The following is a 19,947-nucleotide window of genomic DNA, read 5'->3' as shown; positions in this document are numbered from 1 at the left end:
ACGAAGGGAAGATTGGCATCCACTTCAATGAAGCCGTACGGCTACAAAGGAAAGCTTTCTCAGGAACTCAAAGAAAAAAATTGGCTCCAATCCACGCTGTGAAGGTGGTTGGAAAGCAAAATCAATTCACACGCGCGCTCTATAAAGAGAAGAAGAAGAAACACATTTATTTGGGAGCAGAGTTAGTTAACGATGGTGGCCTCCGTTTTGGCGGTGACCGCGGCTGCCTGGGCGACCAGTGAAGCTTGAGCCTCCTGGTCTGGGCAGTGCAGCGCCTCCTCCCACGGCTCACATGTGGTTATTTTCAGGTAGGGATCTCTCGGGCATCCCCACATAAGTTGCTGAAGGGTGCCGAGGGACTGGCAGACTGTGCAGTCAGGTGAAAAGTATAGGGCTGGCTGAATTAGGGGTAATTTAGCGGGATTGGGAAATGTGTTCGTCTGTAAAAGACGCCATGTGTGTTCTTGCTGGATGGTGAGCTGTGTGTGTGCCGGGGGATATACACGGTGGGAGAGGCGGTAATGGGTGGTAATTTCGTTGTACGTGATCATCCGGTCTCTAGCGGATCTGGTACCATGGTAGGGGAAGGTGCTGGGCCAGGCTCAGATGGTGAGTTCTTGAGCCATAGTGTGGGCAACTTCATTCCCTTCCAGGCCAGCATGCGCCGGAGCCCAGATGATTTCTACGGGGGACGTTGGGGGGGGCTTGTTGGAGAATTTTGAGTGCCTGAGGCGACATAAAGCCGGAGGCAAAATATTGAACTGCCGTTTTAGAATCGGTGATGATTGTGGAGGGGGTCGGCTTTTGCGTTGGCGCTAATGCTACTGCCGCCTCTTCCGCTGTGGCTGGGTTGGTGGTGCGAAAGTTGCGCTGTACGTGATTGGAAGGGCAATGGGAGACTATTGAGAAGGCACCATGCCGCCGATATTCGGCTGCGTCAACATGTTTGTCGCGGTATTTTGTATGCAATGCTTGTGCGCATTGCGAACACCTTTTGGTGTTGAATTGTGGGTGCATGTTTCTGGGTATAGGCTTGATAATTAAGTTAGAATGGATGTCATGATGGAGTGTGGTTTTGTCTTCTGGGGAATCTATAGGGGAGATTCATAACCTCTGGAGAATATGAGTGCCAGTGGTAGTTTTTGAGAGTCTAGTGATTTGATTGACGAGATGAGCCTCAATGAGTTCTTCCGCGGTGTTATGCACACCCAAGCTTCGAATTTGGCAGTGGAAGTGCTGAGGGGCAGTTGTAGTGCTGCTTTACAGGCTTTTCTGAGTATGAGGTTGACTCTATTAAGCTCTGTTTTAGATGGGTTTAGATATGGAAGGGAGTAGGTCAGCCTGCTAAGGACAAAGGCTTGAAGGAGACGGAGGCGTTCAGCTTCCCTGAGTCCTCTGTGTCTATTGCTAACTCGTCGAATTAAATATATCGTTTGTGTGGCGTGTTGTTCGAGCTGGCGTATGAAGTGAGTATTGGATCTGTTATGTTGGATGGTTAAGCCCATGATTTTGATTATTTCAACCTTCGGGATGGGGTCGCCTCGCGTGTATGTGGATATTCGGGGGGGATGAATTTTGCATTTTTGGTGGGAGTATGAGCAGCTGGGATTTGGTTGGCGAACAGATGACACCCGCTCTACCAGCCTCTTCTATCACTATTTCTACTTCTCTTTGTAGAGTGCTCTTAATTTCAGCGTCGCTGCCTTTGTTGATCCAAAGTGTATGTCATCGGCGTACAAACCGAAATTAAGATTAGGGATTTGTTGGAGTTGTTGGGGGACGGTTAAGATGGCGAGATTAAACAGTAAAGGGGAAAGGACGGCGTTTTGTGGTGTGCCTTTTGAAGGGAGAGTCAGGGTGGTAGAAGTGATATCGGCGATTTGTATAATATAGCTGTCCTGTTCGTGAGAAAACTTCGGATATAATTGTATGTGCGTGATCCTGGGCCTATGGAGTGTAATGAGTGCCTATGAGTATCGCTGTGTGTGAGACATTATCAAAGGCTTTAGCTAAGTCTATTGCTAGTATAGCGGCATTGTCATGTTTATGCTGTGGCGTGATTATGTCGTGGGACAGTTGAAGAAGATGTCCTGTGTGGATAGTTTAGGTCGGAAACCAATCATTGTGTGAGGAAGGAGTTGTTTGTGCTGTAAATGCTTGACGAGTCTGTTGTGTATAATGTGCTCCATGAGCTTTCCGAGACAGGAGGTGAGAGAGATCGGTCGGAGATGTTTAAGCGTGAGTGGTTTTTCTGGTTTGGGGATAAATATGTCACTTTAAATTTGCATGTTTCCAGGATTGAGGTAAAGTGCCTCGAGTCCAATGGTGATTAGAAGTTCGTGATGGCTGTAATAGAGTTATCATCTAGATTCCTTAGCATTCTGTTGGTAATCCGTTCAGGGTTGTCTGGGCCGGCATAGGTTGGAAGTGTATCATATGGGTGCCTTTTTGTTTATTTGTCTATGATCTCGTCGAGGAGTGTGATAATTTTGAATGATGTGAGTAGTATTAACTCTATGTGTGAGTAGGCCTGTGATTCTGCTCCGCTTTGGAGTGGTTGGGATTTATTAGATGTTTCAATTAAATGCCAGGTGCGCTTCATACTCAGGTTTCCCTGCATCTGGTTGCAAATTTCGTCCCATTGAGCTTGTGCAAGGTATGTTGATTCTGCCAGCGTGCGGACAGTTTGAGAAGTTATCCGCGCGAGGCGTGCGGATCGTAAGTTCCGTAGATGGTGGCGCCGCTCAGCGGCCACAGGCGAAAGCACCGCAGCGGTGATCAACATGGAGGAAAAAAAAGTTTTATTCCTCCATGGTGATCTGCAGCGAAGCCGCCTACGCGCCATCATAGCACGACTGTGAAGATGGTGGCGATACGGTGGCTGTATTTCCTTCGTGTTGTCGTTTCATGAATTAAGTGCGATGGCTCGTAAATTTAACAGCAATCGAATGTGTTCCGTGCCGCAGTGCAATAACCGAGCGGTTGCTAACAAAATAAGCCTGCATTTGTTTCCGCGAGACGACCGACGCAAGAAAGAATGGACCATAAAACTGCGGATCGGCAAACCTGTGACGCCGGCAATGGTTGTGTGCAGCGAGCACTTCGTGAAGAACGACTTCTTCTGGAGCGGTACGGGCAAGCAGTACGCGATACACATGTGATTGTTGTACGGATTGTAATGTGGCAAACATGCATGCGCGAATCCGTACGGGCGCCGGGCCTTTTATGCTTAGCGTATGTTACAGTGGGACCTCGATTGCCAGACCAGCGAGGAGGCTGCGAGGCATCTTTCCTCCATGCTGCGAGGTTTTATCGCTAGTCGAGAGATACAGAGAGAGCGAGGAAAAGCTTTTTTTGTGGTATTAATCTATTTTTACAGGCCAAGAGGTCTCACGGACCTCCCAGCGTCTAGCAGCGACGGCGCTCGTCGTGCCGTTCCTTAGTACACGCACGAGGCCATGGTATGCTAACGAAATTCTACAGGCGCGAACGTAACGCGGACATCTGATTTTATTGCGGTGTTGCTTGGCAATTTAACCCTAAAACCAGATTCGCTTTTTACTATTTCGACCATTAATAGAGAACGTCTACAGGTATAATTAATGTTGCGCGTGATACTTGACAGATAAATAAGAGGGCCGAATATTTTTTTCGGATAAAAGGCCTGAAGACCTTTAAGTAAGCCACTCGGCTGCATTTATCACTGTTATTTCCTTTTGGATTGAGAGAAGCTAGGGTGGGTGTAGCAAACACAAGTGCTTTGGCATGCGAAATTTCATAAGCTTGAGCTGCTGCTTGAATAATGCACTGCATTTTCAGGCCGCCAGCAAAATTGGACCCCTGTAAGGAGAAGGTTAAAGAAAACTGCTGTGCCATCCCGGTGCTTGCCCTTGAGAAGCCATGGCTTGATGAGATCTCAAGCATCGACAGCCCGCTCTGCACGTGCATCTTCCAGGAACAAGCAGAGTATGCCACTTTTGAGCTGAGAGTGAACGTAGCGTTTCAACAGGAAATTATTTTATTCAAAGAAATGTAGAACTTTGACTACGGTTTCATACAACTTACAGCTTTAATAGACAACGAATGGATTGCATTGCTTATTACTGCCCACTTTCCCTTGTTTTGTTTCGTCTGCCGTAATACAAGCTCTGGGAGGAGGGTTCAGGGGCGGCTTCAGCAGCCCCCTGTTGCCCGCCATCTACACTGTTCTCCATGAGTGAAAAGCGCCCTCCCCATCCCCAGCCACGTTGGGAGTTTCTTGCCCCGCATGCCACGAAAGAACCTTTGGCAGGTAGAGGAAGCTTTGCTTTAAAATTCGTTCTGGTCCAGGATTCAAACCCGGGACCGTCGCTTAAGTGGAGCAGTCGCTCTACCAACCGAAGCCGTATGGGCTTCGGCCATCCCTCCCCCCTAAATCCCAGTTGTAAAATAAAGTGGTTCTCTCTCTCTCTCTACCAATTGAGCACTGAGCTAACCAGGGGTCTAGCAGTTTCTAGAGAACTCGAAGTGATGAACAGGTGTTAGTCGACCAGATTTAGGGCAAACCCCAAGGTGGAGTAAGTTTCTACAAAGAAGCCATGACAAGCCAGACTTGATGAGAGCTCTAGGATTGACAGCCCGCTCTGCACGTGCATCTTCCAGGAACAAGCAGAGTATGCCACTTTTGAGCTGAGAGTGAACGTAGCGTTTCAACAGGAAATTATTTTATTCAAAGAAATGTAGAACTTTGACTACGGTTTCATACAACTTACAGCTTTAATAGACAACGAATGGATTGCATTGCTTATTACTGCCCACTTTCCCTTGTTTTGTTTCGTCTGCCGTAATACAAGCTCTGGGAGGAGGGTTCAGGGGCGGCTTCAGCAGCCCCCTGTTGCCCGCCATCTACACTGTTCTCCATGAGTGAAAAGCGCCCTCCCCATCCCCAGCCACGTTGGGAGTTTCTTGCCCCGCATGCCACGAAAGAACCTTTGGCAGGTAGAGGAAGCTTTGCTTTAAAATTCGTTCTGGTCCAGGATTCAAACCCGGGACCGTCGCTTAAGTGGAGCAGTCGCTCTACCAACCGAAGCCGTATGGGCTTCGGCCATCCCTCCCCCCTAAATCCCAGTTGTAAAATAAAGTGGTTCTCTCTCTCTCTCTCTCTACCAATTGAGCACTGAGCTAACCAGGGGTCTAGCAGTTTCTAGAGAACTCGAAGTGATGAACAGGTGTTAGTCGACCAGATTTAGGGCAAACCCCAAGGTGGAGTAAGTTTCTACAAAGAAGCCATGACAAGCCAGACTTGATGAGAGCTCTAGGATTGACAGCCCGCTCTGCACGTGCATCTTCCAGGAACAAGCAGAGTATGCCACTTTTGAGCTGAGAGTGAACGTAGCGTTTCAACAGGAAATTATTTTATTCAAAGAAATGTAGAACTTTGACTACGGTTTCATACAACTTACAGCTTTAATAGACAACGAATGGATTGCATTGCTTATTACTGCCCACTTTCCCTTGTTTTGTTTCGTCTGCCGTAATACAAGCTCTGGAAGGAGGGTTCAGGGGCGGCTTGAGCAGCCCCTGTTGCCCGCCATCTACACTGTTCTCCATGAGTGAAAAGCGCCCTCCCCATCCCCAGCCACGTTGGGAGTTTCTTGCCCCGCATGCCACGAAAGAACCTTTGGCAGGTAGAGGAAGCTTTGCTTTAAAATTCGTTCTGGTCCAGGATTCAAACCCGGGACCGTCGCTTAAGTGGAGCAGTCGCTCTACCAACCGAAGCCGTATGGGCTTCGGCCATCCCTCCCCCCTAAATCCCAGTTGTAAAATAAAGTGGTTCTCTCTCTCTCTCTCTACCAATTGAGCACTGAGCTAACCAGGGGTCTAGCAGTTTCTAGAGAACTTGAAGTGATGAACAGGTGTTAGTCGACCAGATTTAGGGCAAACCCCAAGGTGGAGTAAGTTTCTACAAAGAAGCCATGACAAGCCAGACTTGATGAGAGCTCTAGGATTGACAGCCCGCTCTGCAAGCCAGACTTGATGAGAGCTCTAGGATTGACAGCCCGCTCTGCACGTGCATCTTCCAGGAACAAGCAGAGTATGCCACTTTTGAGCTGAGAGTGAACGTAGCGTTTCAAAAGGAAATTATTTTATTCAAAGAAATGTAGAACTTTGACTACGGTTTCATACATAACAAAACTTGTTGAGTTAGTTGGTTCATGCTTATAGGAAAGACTAAAAGGGGGCGCTAAGCAGACGAAGACGAAGTAAGACACAAACACCACATACAGGCGCCAACTTCCAACTGTTTATTCATGAAAAACACGCTTACTTATATACAGGCCAAGAGTACACAATCGAGATTACTGCCATGAAAGAACATTTGCTGACGGCTATCATATAAAATAGTAACATCATGACAACGCAACACACGCACTACTGATACAGCATACGCATAATCATGACGACTAACACACATTCTACTCTGGGTGCTTATAAGCTGTTTTTAATAAAAGACAGCTCTTTATCACTAAGTGATAGTGACGGCGTGCTGACGCAGTCATCCCCCGCTTTTTTGATGAAGTAAGCCTCGATAATCTCCCTTTCCGTCTTGTTCCCTGCTTTTTTCAAGAAGGTCGTCTGGTCCAGAAATGGCGTGCACCCGCATCGCTTGCAGTGATCCGCCAAGTGCCCACCGCTGTTGCTGCTAACAGCCAACCGGTGCTCTCTTGCCCGGTCGTTGAAGCAGCGGCCCGTTTGGCCAATGTACACCTTCCCGCATTTCAACAGGATACTGTACACGACTTTGCTGGCACAATCTGTGTAGCGGGTAGCGTGCTTCTTGGTGCACGTTGCTGCTGGCTTACTTGCTATCAAAGAGCAAATCTTAGCCAGCTTGCATGGGGCCGAGAATACAATACGCACATTGTATCTGGCCGCGACCTTCTTGATATTTTGCAAAAGTTTATGCATGTATGGTATAACGTGCACTTTCATGTTTTCTTTTTACTTGTGCATCTTTCTGCCATGTTTTAGCCTCTGCAAAAGGCTTTCACACACATTCTTAATGATGGTGGGAGAGAATCGAGCTTCTTGTAGGCGACTGAGCTGGTTACTGAAACCCATAACCAAATTATGCTCACACGACTTGGATAAGGCCGAATTGAGGCATGTGTTAGCCATCCCCCTCTTGATCAGTTTAGAATGTGCGCTGTCGAAAGGTAAAAGGCTTTTCTTGGTTCTTGGGCTATACATCCAGCAAACATGTGCCTTCGTGAAGCTAAGTTTAAGGTCCAGAAACTGAATTGAGTCATCAAGAAGGTCGCGGCCAGATACAATGTGCGTGTTGTATTCTCGGCCCCATGCAAGCTGGCTAAGATTTGCTCTTTGATGGCAAGTAAGCCAGCAGCAACGTGCACCAAGAAGCACGCTACCCGCTACACAGATTGTGCCAGCAAAGTCGTGTACAGTATCCCGTTGAAATGCGGGAAGGTGTACATTGGCCAAACGGGCCGCTGCTTCAACGACCGGGCAAGAGAGCACCGGTTGGCTGTTAGCAGCAACAGCGGCGGGCACTTGGCGGATCACTGCAAGCGATGCGGGTGCACGCCATTTCTGGACCAGACGACCTTCTTGAAAAAAGCAGGGAACAAGACGGAAAGGGAGATTATCGAGGCTTACTTCATCAAAAAAGCGGGGGATGACTGCTATCACTTAGTGATAAAGAGCTGTCTTTTATTAAAAACAGCTTATAAGCACCCAGAGTAGAATGTGTGTTAGTCGTCATGATTATGTGTATGCTGTATCAGTAGTGCGTGTGTTGTGTCGTCATGATGTTACTATTTTATATGCTAGCCGTCTTCAAATGTTCTTTCATGGCAGTAATCTCGATTGTGTACTCTTGGCCTGTATATAAGTAAGTGTGTTTTTCATGAATAAACAGTTGGAAGTTGGCGCCTGTATGTGGTGTTTGTGTCTTACTTCGTCTTCGTCTGCTTAGCGCCCCCTTTTAGTCTTTCCTATAGGTTTCATACAACTTACAGCTTTAATAGACAACGAATGGATTGCATTGCTTATTACTGCCGACTTTCCCTTGTTTTGTTTCGTCTGCCGTAATACAAGCTCTGGAAGGAGGGTTCAGGGGCGGCTTGAGCAGCCCCTGTTGCCCGCCATCTACACTGTTCTCCATGAGTGAAAAGCGCCCTCCCCATCCCTAGCCACGTCGGGAGTTTCTTGCCCCGCATGCCACGAAAGAACCTTTGGCAGGTAGAGGAAGCTTTGCTTTAAAATTCGTTCTGGTCCAGGATTCAAACCCGGGATCATCGCTTAACCGGAGCAGTCGCTCTAGCAACTGAGCTAACCAGGGGGCTAGCAGTTTGTAGTGAACTCGAAGTGATGGACAGGTGTTAGTCGACCAGAATTAGGGGAAATCCCCAAGGTGGAGTAAGTTTCTACGAAGGAAAGATTGACATCCACTTCAGTGCAGCCGTACGGCTACAAAGGAAAGGTGTACAGCTTTCTCAGAAACTTCACAGTTGAAGAAAAATTCGTCCTGGTTCAGGATTTGAACCCGGGAGCACCGCTCAACCAGAGCGGTCGCTCTACCAACTGAAAAAAAAAAAAAAAAAAAAAAAGGTAACCAGGAGGCTAGCAGTAAATTTGTAGCGCGAGAGCGAATTGATCAACAACTCGAAGTGATGGACGTGTTAATTGACCAGATTTAGGGGAAATCTTCAAGGTGGAGTTACCTCAATGCAGCCGCACGGCTACAAAGGAAAGCCGTACAGCTTTCTCAGAAACTTCGTAGTTGAAGAAACTTCGTAGAAACTTGCTTCGCCTTAGGGATTTCCCCTAAATCTGGTCGATTAAGGTAAACGGTTCTGAGGGTAAATGGTTTCACCATTGTGCAAGCTTTTTTTACTTCAAAGCAGTATATCCCCCCACCCCCGTTTTTATTCCGGTGAAGCCGCTTTACTCTGCGCAGCTCTGGCCTTCCTTTTCGCCACCGCCGACCCCTCTTTCACAAGTGTCAACGCCAAACATATCAGCCCAATACCTTAGCCCCGAGCGGCCAACCAAGCCCTTTCCTTCTACTCGGGGCACTCTCCCCCAATTGCTAGCCTTTCCAGCGCTTTAGTCACATGACCAAAGCGTTTTCACCATTGAGTTAATGATGTGCGGAACCTGCGCGTTACTATGCGCAGTGCGGAACCTGCAAGCCATGGGACGGCCACGAGTCGTTCGCTCCGTGGAAGAACAGAAAGCAGTGGATGAACTACGCCGTGAGCGCAATAGGCAGAATCAACGTCGCCGTAGAGAATCGCGAACCGACCAGGAACGGGAAGCCGAGGCGAAGCGCCGAAGGATTATCCGTCAAGCCGACGCTCAACAACGCCGCATTGACAATGCCGCGAGAATGCGCCGGTACCACGCTGCCAGGAAAGACAAAGAATTCACAGGTGCGCATTGAACATTCGAACGCGATTTTCTCGATCGCCATTTCGTCGTCAGTCTACTACGTCTCGCCGGAAACTCCAAAGAGGTACATTGAAGGGTTTATGAATGCTTACTTCTCTTAGAGGTGTGAGTGATAAACCCACATCGTTGATCGCTGTGGGAAACTTCAACATCGATATATCGAAACCAAACGAGAAGTAGTTTCTCGATTTCATGCTGGAGAGGTTAGGATTGCATTGTGACACCAACTCCAAGTGCCGTCCACTCGCCAGCGGTCCTGCATCGACCTCACGTTTGCTAGGAATCACCATAGTTAGAGCACATAGTCGAAGTCGAAGGTAAAGCAAAAAACGGACAACATTCGTTAGGGGCGCTGCGATAGCAAGACTTCCAAGATGTGGCGCAGTGGTAGAACACCCGCTTCACGCGCCAAAGATAGAGGTTCGATTCCCACCGGTGCAGTTGTGTTTGATCTTACTTTTAAATTTTTTTCCCTCTAATGTGCGCGAAATTTTTGCAAACTAGGTTTAAAGCCCCAACCACATGGAGCGATTTTGCGAGCGACTTGGGGCGCGACGCGACTAGCGACGAACTACTTTTCGCCGCGCACCAAGTCGCTCATCGAATCGCTCGGTTCTGGGCCCTCCATGTTCTGGGCCGCCAGAAACAGTCGCTCGCCTCCCGGAAGTTGCCTCAGCGACTAGCCAATAGGGGAGCCCCTACGTAAGCACGCAACCTCCGGTTTAAAGAGAACGGGGGCAACGGGGGGAAGATCCACGCAGACAACGTTTGCGGTGCAGCGGCAAAGAAAGCTTTGCGTGGCAAAGCTTGAGTACACGCTGAAGCAGAAGCAGGAAGGCTCCCGCTCACACTGGGTGAGACCCGTGTGGGAAAAACGGCGTTCATGTTGGAGCCGAGAAACGAGGCGCAGAAGGAAAAGCGTGCGCTATCGCTAGAGATGCAATGAAGTGCAAAAAGCAAGGTAGAAAGGCGTAATACTTTTTAGTCATGCTTTTTATGACAAATGAACAAAAAAAATGTTTGCAAACATCCAGCGTACCAAGCGCGTTACTATGCGCAGTGCGGAAACATTGAAATCGCCATCCTCAGTCGCATGCTCAGTCGCTCGAGCGGTCGCTGTCATGTGGTTGCCTCGGCGAGCGACTTCGGTTCGGCGACTGCGGATCCTAGTCGCGTCGCTCGTCGCGTCGCTGGAAAAATCGCTGCATGTGGTTAGCGCTTAAGGGTTACTATATTGATATTAGTATTTATGTGCTGTTCGGCACAGCGTTCAATAGTCACGCTATGGCAGTCAAATCATGCTTTGGAACAACCAATAACGTGCAAATTTGTGGTTTGCGATAAACATTTGTAGATCTAGAGGGGATGACCGTATCTCCTGACCCCCCCTTCACTGTTAAATTTATACCCTCAAGAAAACCCCTCAGTTCGTAGAAAAAGTCCAGTTGATCATATTTGTCTAGTTGTATTTTTGGTTTTCCGAAATTTCGGTGAATAAAAAAGACTACTATAAAAAAGACAAAACTCCTCCTCATCATCATCACTGATAGAAGCGTCGTTTCAAGTAGTCACGGTATTAAAACACCGGGACGCGTAAACGTACAAGAAGCAGTAGCTGAAACTGACCAAAAGGCATCTAAAATACCTGAAATCCCATTTATAATGCATAAAGATGCCATAAATAGATTATTGCGCGATAACAAATGTAATATTCAAATATGACAAACCCTTGGAAAAGAAAAAAAAGCAGCAACGGGATTTGAACCCGAGTTCGGAAATTTGCTTCGCAGGAGCGGAACTACCACACATGGAAATTTTAGAAAAAAAAAAAAAACTCAGACAAGACAATTAACACAATATAAACACTAACACACAGTAAAGGGTAAGCATGTCAGTCTAACAAAGGTCGGCACCATTTCAAAACTCAGGCAAGCAAACGCACGCATCTAAAAGATGCAGCCCCTTCTAAGCGATTAAATTGAGGACCGCAAGCACGTTGAGCACGTGGACATAACTTCAAACATGCCCTAGATGGCGCCATGCGTCGCTTGACTGTGCTGACTAGGAAACGCCTATACGCCACCGGCGTACTCTTTTTCAAACGCCTCGCGCTGGAACGCTGCGTGCTTCAAAGACACGAGACTTTTACAGCAAAGTTGTATACCTCTACCCCTCAACGGCTTCATCTCCGTGGGCAAAAAGGCCAAGGCGCCAAAAATACTTACACAATTCGTGCTTCGCCCCTCCCCTGCCGGTTTCACGTTAGTGGAGATGGTCCGGGATTTTTTTTCTTTCTATTTTTTGCTGGTAACGCGGAACTAAAGGCTTAGACAGGTGTGGTATCTTTTCGAAGCATTTTTTGACAGGCATGAACAGTAAATGAACGGTTAGTTCAGATGCACCACGGTGCACTTTCCGCGCTTTTTTTTTTTCTTTTTGAGGCAGATTTTTAAGCTGTCTTTTTCACCCTGCTCTGCTTGGCCGTCCCGTCCGCAGCAAAATTTGCGCAGCTTGGGTGAATGGCTGAACTTTCCAGTTCTAGTTTAACCTCGGCGTTGCGTGCTCATATATATGTTTATAGGCCTCTGAGAACTGGGCCTCGTGATGTTGGTTTAATCCATTACACACAGCTTGAAACCATGGAGTTTCATATCTAAGCTGAAAACAGCGAAAAGTGACATCAGTCCGGAAAGTTTACATTATACCTGATTATACACCACAAAGGAGCCTAGGCCATGACTCCGTCGGGTGCCGACTCAGCTGCGGACGATCAACCCGTGGTTAATTGTGCTACTGCTAGCGAATACACAGTATACTGCCGCATTCATCAATCACACCTCACCACGAATCCTTCCTGTTTTGTTCAAGAGAGAGGGAGACACAGAGAGAGAGAAAATAAATATTTTTATTTATCGAGCAGAGGCTGATGTGTGGGCCTCGGGATACCGGTTACCAGTTCGAGCTGGATATCCGGGTCTGCAGGCTGGCCAGGGAAGCCCTTCATTCATACTTAAAAGGCTATAAAAGCCTTACTGCTCTTTTAGATGCGACTGCATCTCATTCACTCGCCGTGTCCCTCCATACGGCGTTGTTGTTGTCCGTCCACACCCCTCCCCCATTCTCCTCGCCGCGCGAGCTCTCTCTCGCGAGGGTATGGTGAGGGGCATTGGATTGGATTCGATTAAGTTGGGTTGGGTTGGCTTGGATTGGATTTGGATTGGATTGAAGTGGATTGTGTTGCGTCACAGCCGCGCCACGTTGCGTCATAGCCGCAGTCGTTCCAGCACCGGCGTTCCGATTTCGGGCACGTGCATAGACTTGATCTTCGCTGCAAATTGCACGGTGGTCCCGTTAATTCACCAGCCACTACCCGTACACTTCAGCGACCACAAGGCCGTCATCGTTAACGTTACGCCGCGTGTTAAATAAAGAATACATCATACGCGTTCCTCACTCGTTTCACGCAATTAGAGAATTAACCCAATTACGGAAACACCAAGTGAACCTCCAAGATGCGTCGCATCTCCACAGGGTTCCCCTCGCGGGAAGGTGGGGTAATTTTTTTGAAGGACACGGGCCTGTCTGAACGATTGCCCTTAGTTTGCCAACTTTATCAGTGGACCGTATTAGTTTTGTCCATTTTCTGGTTGTGTGCGTTGTTTGTACCGCCTTTCTAGTTGCCTGGTCACGCCTTCTGTTTTTTCTACTTTTAGATGTGACTGCATCTCATTCACTCGCCTTGTCCCTCCATACGGCGTTGTTGTCCGTCCACACCCCTCCCCCATTCTCCTCGCCGCGCGAGCTGCGCTCTCCGCCCCTCACCCCCTCTCCTCTCCGATAGCGAACACTCTCTCGCGAGGGGCATTGGATTGGATTCGATTGGCTTGGATTGAATTGGATTGGATTAAGGATTGTGTTGCGTCATAGCCGCGGCAGGGGGTTCACGGCACGTTTCACGCGATGGGAGAATCAACCTAACGGAAACAACGGAACCCTTATGCGTCGCATGTACACAGGGGTTCCCGCGAGGGGAGGTGGGAGAAATTCTTTCTTTCATTTTCTCCTTTAATATGTACCGCTGTCCTTTCTTTCCCTTTCATTTCCCGTATCCCCTCCCCCCTGAGTAAGGTAGCCAACCGGACAGTATTCTGGTTAACCTCCCTGCCTTTCCTGTACTATTCCTTCCTTCCTTCCTTCCTTAATCACAGCGCGAAGGACGGGACAGACAGAAGATTAACAACTAGACAGCGCCTGTCCAGTTGTTAGTCTTCTGTCTTTCCCGTCCTTCGCGCTGTGATTAAGTATGAATACGTACCAACTCGCCCAACTTGCAAAGCCCTTCATTGCTCGAAGGTGGGGTTGCGAAGTGGCACTCCCATATTATATAGTAGAGGGTGCCAGACTTGGGACAGAAAGCGCATTGGAAAGGTTGTTGGGTGGGGAAGTTGCGGGATGTGGGTAAGTATTCGTCTGGAGCAATTCCTCTCTGGAGAGGCACCAGTGTGGCGGTGGGAGGCTGCGGAGAGTTTGCCTGTAATGGGCGAGAATCTGTGTAGCCACTCAGTTGGTGGAGTTGATCTTAAGGGGGCAGACATTGGCCACCATCGGTGTACCAAATCGCGAGCCGCGCCTTGAGCCGCTTCATTGCCGGGGATGGCGGCGTGTCCAAGGAGCCCAGCCGATGAGGATATCGGGTTGTGGAGCAGTTTTTAAGGATGAGTAGGGCTGATAAAGAAGTGCGATCAATCTGGTAGTCTCGGCAGGCCGTCTGCGAATCGGTGAGGATAATGACTGGTTCAGGGCGGGAAGTGGCGGCCAGAGGCGTCGACGGCGACGACTGGGCATAACTAACGCCACTGGCGCCATGCCGCTTGCAGCGGCGAAAATTATCCCTTCGACGGCAGCACCGGCGGTGCTGGGACTTGGGCCACTTGGTGGGCGGCATGGAGGCAAAGCAGGCGCCAGGCGGGCAAGTCCGACGCATCTTCCAGTGCGGTCCGCAGCATCTGAAGTCTATAATAGTTGGTCGTGATCATGGAGGAAAGGTCGTGATCCTTTCACGCCATGGATTCCGCTCGTCTCGAACGTCAACGGGCGCTCGCCCGAGAACGGCAACGCCGTCGCCGCGCAAATTCGGCGGTTCGCGCAAAGGAATCGGCAGCTAAACGTCAGCGGCGGGAGGCTAACCCAGAAGTACGCAAGAAAGCAACAGAAGCCAAGCGGCGGCAGAGGCAAGCGAATCCCGAACTGCATCGCCAGAAAGCAACAGAAGCTCAGCGACGGCGAAGGCAAGCGAATCCCGCGCTGATACGCAAGGATACGGAAGCCAGGCGTCTGCGGATGCAGGCGAACCCCGAGCTTCGAAAGAAGGCAGCTCAAGCGAAACGCCAGCTGCGAAAAGGCAACCCCGAACTTCGAAAGAAAGAAACGCTAGGCAAGCGTACGTGGAGGCAAGCGTTGGCCGAGGGTGTTGGTGGCCGCTTCGAGAGAGACGTTTACGACCTGGCCGCTAAATGTGTGTGCATACCGTATCCGCTGTTTCAACATGTTTCACGCTGTGTGGGGGTTGCATTTTCTCACAGAGGTCAGACCTGGCTCTTTCAACTGCCTTGAATCAACCATCATTTATTTTAATTAACCACTCTGTATTCACTTCAAGCATATCTTGCATAATGTAACATTTAAGGTTGTTATTTGCTTGGATACCCTCTGCGTGGCACTCCAACTGCACTTGCAAGTGCCTTAATACAATGGACATAGGAATGAAATCGCTTCCTCCTCACAGGAGCAGCAAAATTCTAATGATAGTAATGTGCCAGTAACAAGTTACATCTGCCGGTAGCTGCAGCACTAGCCTCTCATTGGCTTAGAAAACCACGTGAAAATTGCTGTGTCGCGGGCGGTGACCGACGACAATGGCCCAGTGCCTGGAGCTGGCGCGACGTACGTCCGCACAAGTCCAGCAGCATGAACAGGGAGTGCGAGTCCGTATCTGCTGAAGCCCAACAACTGTCTGAGCCAACAAGCGGCTACTTATTCACGACGACCATGACGACATGTGTACACACGTGATTGGATAATTCTAATCATATGTGTTGTTCAACGACTTCTATTACACACTTTCCAACTCAGGAGCGCACCTAGTGCACATGCGCTCCGAAGGAGGGCGCCACTGACCTAAACCGCAACATTTCCCTTGAAAATAAGCGTCTTGTTCTCACGGCCAGCGGTGGCAAAAATGAGGGCAATAAGTAGCCTAACCTATCATAAGCTAACCTAACCCAACCCAACGTCTCTGAACTTAAGGCCAACTATACCAAACACAGTCTATCGTAAACACAACCCAGTAGAACTCGTATGTGTCGATATGATTATTGTAGAAATAACCTGACTGCAGAATAATTCACTGATAAGTGTGTGATAATTCACTAACAAATTCTGCAAACAGTGAGAAAAAAAAGGTCCGCCTGCTCAGGATTCAAACTTTTGTCCTTTTGGTTGAAATTGTGTATTATGGGATCAACAAGCAAAGCAGGTTTCTGCGGAGTACCTGTTCCAAGGATGCTCCAGGTGGCGTTCTTAGTCAATCACTGGAAACTTCCAGAAGAAATTCCTTGATGTGTTTCTATTGGCTGCCAGTAAAATACACACTACCCGATTCTAATGGTAGTGATATGTCAGTTACAAGTTACAAGCAGAAGGCAACAAGGGGCATCGGCAATTAAGTATATGGCCGTAGCAGACGTGTGATACGTTCTGGCAAATCGACTCATTTGTACGGAGCTTCGTGCTGTAGGACACCCCAGCAACTGCTTTGTTGTTTGTTTTAGAGCCGTGATATGTCTACTAATCGTGCCAAGTCCATGAGGGCTGAGACCCCTTCTTTTTGACAACAGGGGAGGCTCAAGCATCCCTTCAGAGCCCATGCTAGACCTCGGTCCATACCAGACCTCGATATATGCTCTGAATACAGAACATTGGATATAGTAACATAAATTTATTTATTTATTTCAATACTTTCCATGCCCAAAGGTTTTACAGAAAGAAGTAGGGGTTATACAACAAAAAGTGATCAAAATGCTACAATTGTTGCGAAATGGTGAGTTTGAACTTCACAGTGTCGGCGACGGATGCGGTGGCAACGGAAAGGCAGTTCCAGCCTTTGCGTGTTGTAATGAAGGAGTCACTGTTGTGGTTTGTTCGGCAAAATGGTACACCTACTTTAAAATGATGATTGAAACGAGGTGAAGCGTAGGAGGGAGAGGGAGAAGCTGCTCTTGTAAAGATGGATTATAACGATAAATTATGTGAAAAAAAAATCACGCCATATCCACGGAATGAATGATGATAAGTGGGCGAAGCTCGAGAGGGGGAGATCATCGGTAACCGTAACTCTCCCGTGAAAGTTCGCCCATTACATCATTAAGAAAGACGTAAGACTGTGTGCGTACATTGTACAAATCAACTTTTATTTTCGGAGTCAATGCTCCCAGGCCCTGACCTGGTGAAAGACCCCGCGCCATCGAGGACTACCCCGCACCTCCACCACAATTTGTCACGTAGGATGGGACACAACGGTAAAGAAAGAACTTTTATTTAGGGCGAACTTGTGCCCGAACAAGACGAGAGGAAACGAGCAAAGGTCCTTGCGTCTCGTTCGATCTCCGAGAACGACTGCCTGCGTTCGTGGCATGATCTCTTGCGTGATCTCCCCCTCGCAGTGCACGTGCGCTCGTGCCTCCGTTGGCGAACACAGACAAGCTCGCGCTCCCGGTGCCGAGTTTGCGCTGCCGGTTGCAGCCAATTCTTGCGCGCGCAACGCGGCCCACTTTGCGACATCTCCGAAAGCATGCGGCGGTCACGTACCACGAGACACAAGGGATGGACAGACCCATGACTTAAGAAGCTTCGCCCCTAAAAGAGAAAGGCAAGAGCAATATTGACGGAACGATAAGTCTGTTAGGTTCAAAGTACTACACACAATGAAACGGGTTGTGCGATTTTGAATGGCTTCAAGAGTGAGAGGAAGCATGACTTGACCACTGTCCCAGATGGCGCATGCATATTCCAGTTTAGAGCATACCAACGTTTTGTAAACATTTAGTTTTACTGACATGGGTACAGAAGAAAAGTTTCGTAACGTATTCGACGTGTTTCTGCCAGGAAAGATTGTTAGTAATAATTAAGCCCAAGATACTTATACGAGTGCACTGATGGTTAAGGGGTATCATTAAAAAGATAAAAGCTGAAGGATTTCTGGATACACGCGTGCTTTTACATTTTGTTTCATTTGCCAATCATGACACCAAAGAGGCACGTTATCTAGGTTACTCAGAAGTTTGATAGAATCAATTTAATTTGCGATTTTAGTATACAGCTCACAATTGCCAACAAATAATCTAATGGTTAAAAACTTAACGCCGTTAGGAAGGTCGTTTATATAAATACAAAATAACAAGGGACCTAACACAGAGCCCTGTGGCACGCCTGATATTACGGCAAAGTTATCGAAAGAACACTTGTTAGCAGTGGTATATTGTGACCTGTTAAAAATAAAAGTACTTAATCCAACCAAGCACATTTGGGTAAGTGTTTAATTGATTTAGTTTCAGGAGGAGAGGTTCATGAGTAACGTTAATGTTAACGACCTCCTTGGGTTCGTATGTCATGGGGTTTTATTTTTGTCTTGTCCTCAGGTTCATGGCTGTTGAAATCTTCCTCTGCCGCCGAGCATGCGAGCAGTATAACTTGGGCATCGCGTTTAGCCGGGAAAAGCAGCTCACTATCGCAGTGCGGAGTTCCAGCGGAGTCCAAGACCTCACAGGCAGACTTTAAGCCCAAATCAAGAGGTGTAGGAGTGCAGACGCAACAAGAAAGGAGGATACCAGCTAGTGAGTGCTCTTTACTGTTTACTTACAAAAACAAATCATTGCTGTTTTTTTTTCCAAGTGACTCATGAAAAGCACAGCTGTGAGACCAAACTTTGATTACAAAGCACCGAGTTCAAGCGCAATGCCTTGCAAAAGTAGGAGTCGGTTGTGGTTTTCTGTTGTAGGAACGTGTGTGTTGAATGGAACTGTACCTTAGCTGTTGGTATGAGAACTTGATGGCGCATGTCAGCTCACATTTAAAGGGACCATGCAGACAAAATACAAGTTCGTTTTATTTGAAAGACCGCCGCGGTGACTCAGTGGCTAAGGCGTTGTGCTGCTGAGCATGAGGACGCGGGTTCGATTCCCGACCGCGGCGGCCACTTTTCTGATGTAAGCGAAAAGCAAAAACGCCCATGTGTTTGAGATTTCGAGTGCATGTTAGAGATCCCCAGGTGGTCAAAATTAATCCGGAGCCCTCCACTATGGCACGCCTCGTCATCTGCGTTGCATTGGCGCGTTAAACCCCACAATCAATTACATCAATTATTAGAAAAAATTGGTGTTTTTTAGTGCCCCTAGTGCTTGTCCAGCAGCAAACAATGCTTTATTCACTGAGAAATTAATCAGTTGAAGTTAAAATTGAATCGCCCACCAAATTGTGTGTTTCGTAACGTCTGCGATGACATAACCAGGACAGGTTTTCAAGTAAATGTTAGTGAGCTGTTTAGTCTGCAGTGGACTGCGGAATGCTTTCTTTACCGTCAGTCCTTCTAGATGGCGTTACCATACCACTGAGGACTGCTGTCCGCCCTCACTTTGCTCCTGACCACATTTGCACCTGGCTTGTTTTTGTTACTGTAGGTAGTAATCGTGTCATGAAACATTGGGTATGCTTGACGAACAGGGTCACGTAAGACTGTGTTGTTTACGCCAATCAGCCAGTGTTGTGTGAGGCAACCCCAAAGCGTCGGACTGCTGTGCAGTTATAACAATCGTAGTGCATGTAGTATGAACAGCAGTATGCACTAGTGCTTCTAGGTTTACGTTACTTTCATAACTTCCACTGTTTACCCCACCAATCTTACTGCTATGAAATGAATATGCATTAAATTTAAGCAAAAAAAGCTCATTCTGCAAGCTTATAAGCCGCGCCTAACTTGCCTTTGCCGGCTTCAGCCAATCTTACAGCTGCCCAAAATACATCATAGGTCCTAGTGCGGGAAGTAAGCTGGTGGGTTGCGTTGCCATTCTCTTTTCTTAATTATGTTGCTGATTTGAGTGAAGTTTGTGGTTAAAGTGGTGCCAGTGTTATTCTAACGAGGCAATCTTTCGAATGAACCAAGCTTTCATTTTGTCTGCATGGTCCCTTTAAAGACCCCAGGTGGTTGAAATTAATTCGAGAGCCCTGCACTACGGCGAACCTCATGGCCAGCTGTAGCTCTGGAGTGATGAACTGTATAATCTGAATCCTAGTGATGGCTTCATGTAGACGAAACCGCAACTGAAAGTGTGCAGTAATTAGTAAAGAACACTGTCTCTGGCTAGTCAGTGAAGGGTGGCGGGTTGGCCAGTTGGGTAAAAATCAAGATACGCTGCTCTCACCGTGAGCTGTGAAAAGCAG

General features: G+C 47.9%; 1 protein-coding gene across 8 annotated transcripts in view; it reads left to right on the top strand.

Moving 5' to 3' along the window:
• The first annotated feature begins 2,733 nt into the window (after positions 1-2,733).
• The window catches only part of LOC144145878 (uncharacterized), a 29,438-nt gene continuing 12,224 nt past the window's right edge, over positions 2,734-19,947 (top strand). The window contains exons 1-3 of one of the 8 annotated variants that reach the window (XR_013317615.1): positions 2,734-3,142; positions 3,820-3,966; positions 18,150-18,344. Coding sequence is in view for 7 of the 8 variants with exons in the window: in XM_077677704.1 (XP_077533830.1) it covers positions 14,518-15,037; positions 18,150-18,344 (715 nt within the window). In the remaining variant the exon portion in view is untranslated. Of the gene's footprint in view, positions 3,143-3,355; positions 3,462-3,819; positions 3,967-6,010; positions 6,074-9,188; positions 9,435-14,393; positions 15,038-18,149; positions 18,345-19,947 lie in introns of those variants that run through there. The other 7 variants (XM_077677707.1, XM_077677709.1, XM_077677710.1 and 4 more) reach the window with 7 other exon arrangements.

This window comes from Haemaphysalis longicornis, unplaced genomic scaffold (assembly GCF_048455015.1).
Source record: "Haemaphysalis longicornis isolate Haplotype H1 unplaced genomic scaffold, Haemaphysalis longicornis Haplotype H1 scaffold_7, whole genome shotgun sequence".
Classification (NCBI taxonomy): domain Eukaryota; kingdom Metazoa; phylum Arthropoda; class Arachnida; order Ixodida; family Ixodidae; genus Haemaphysalis; species Haemaphysalis longicornis.
This window is presented reverse-complemented; position numbering and strand designations above follow the sequence as displayed.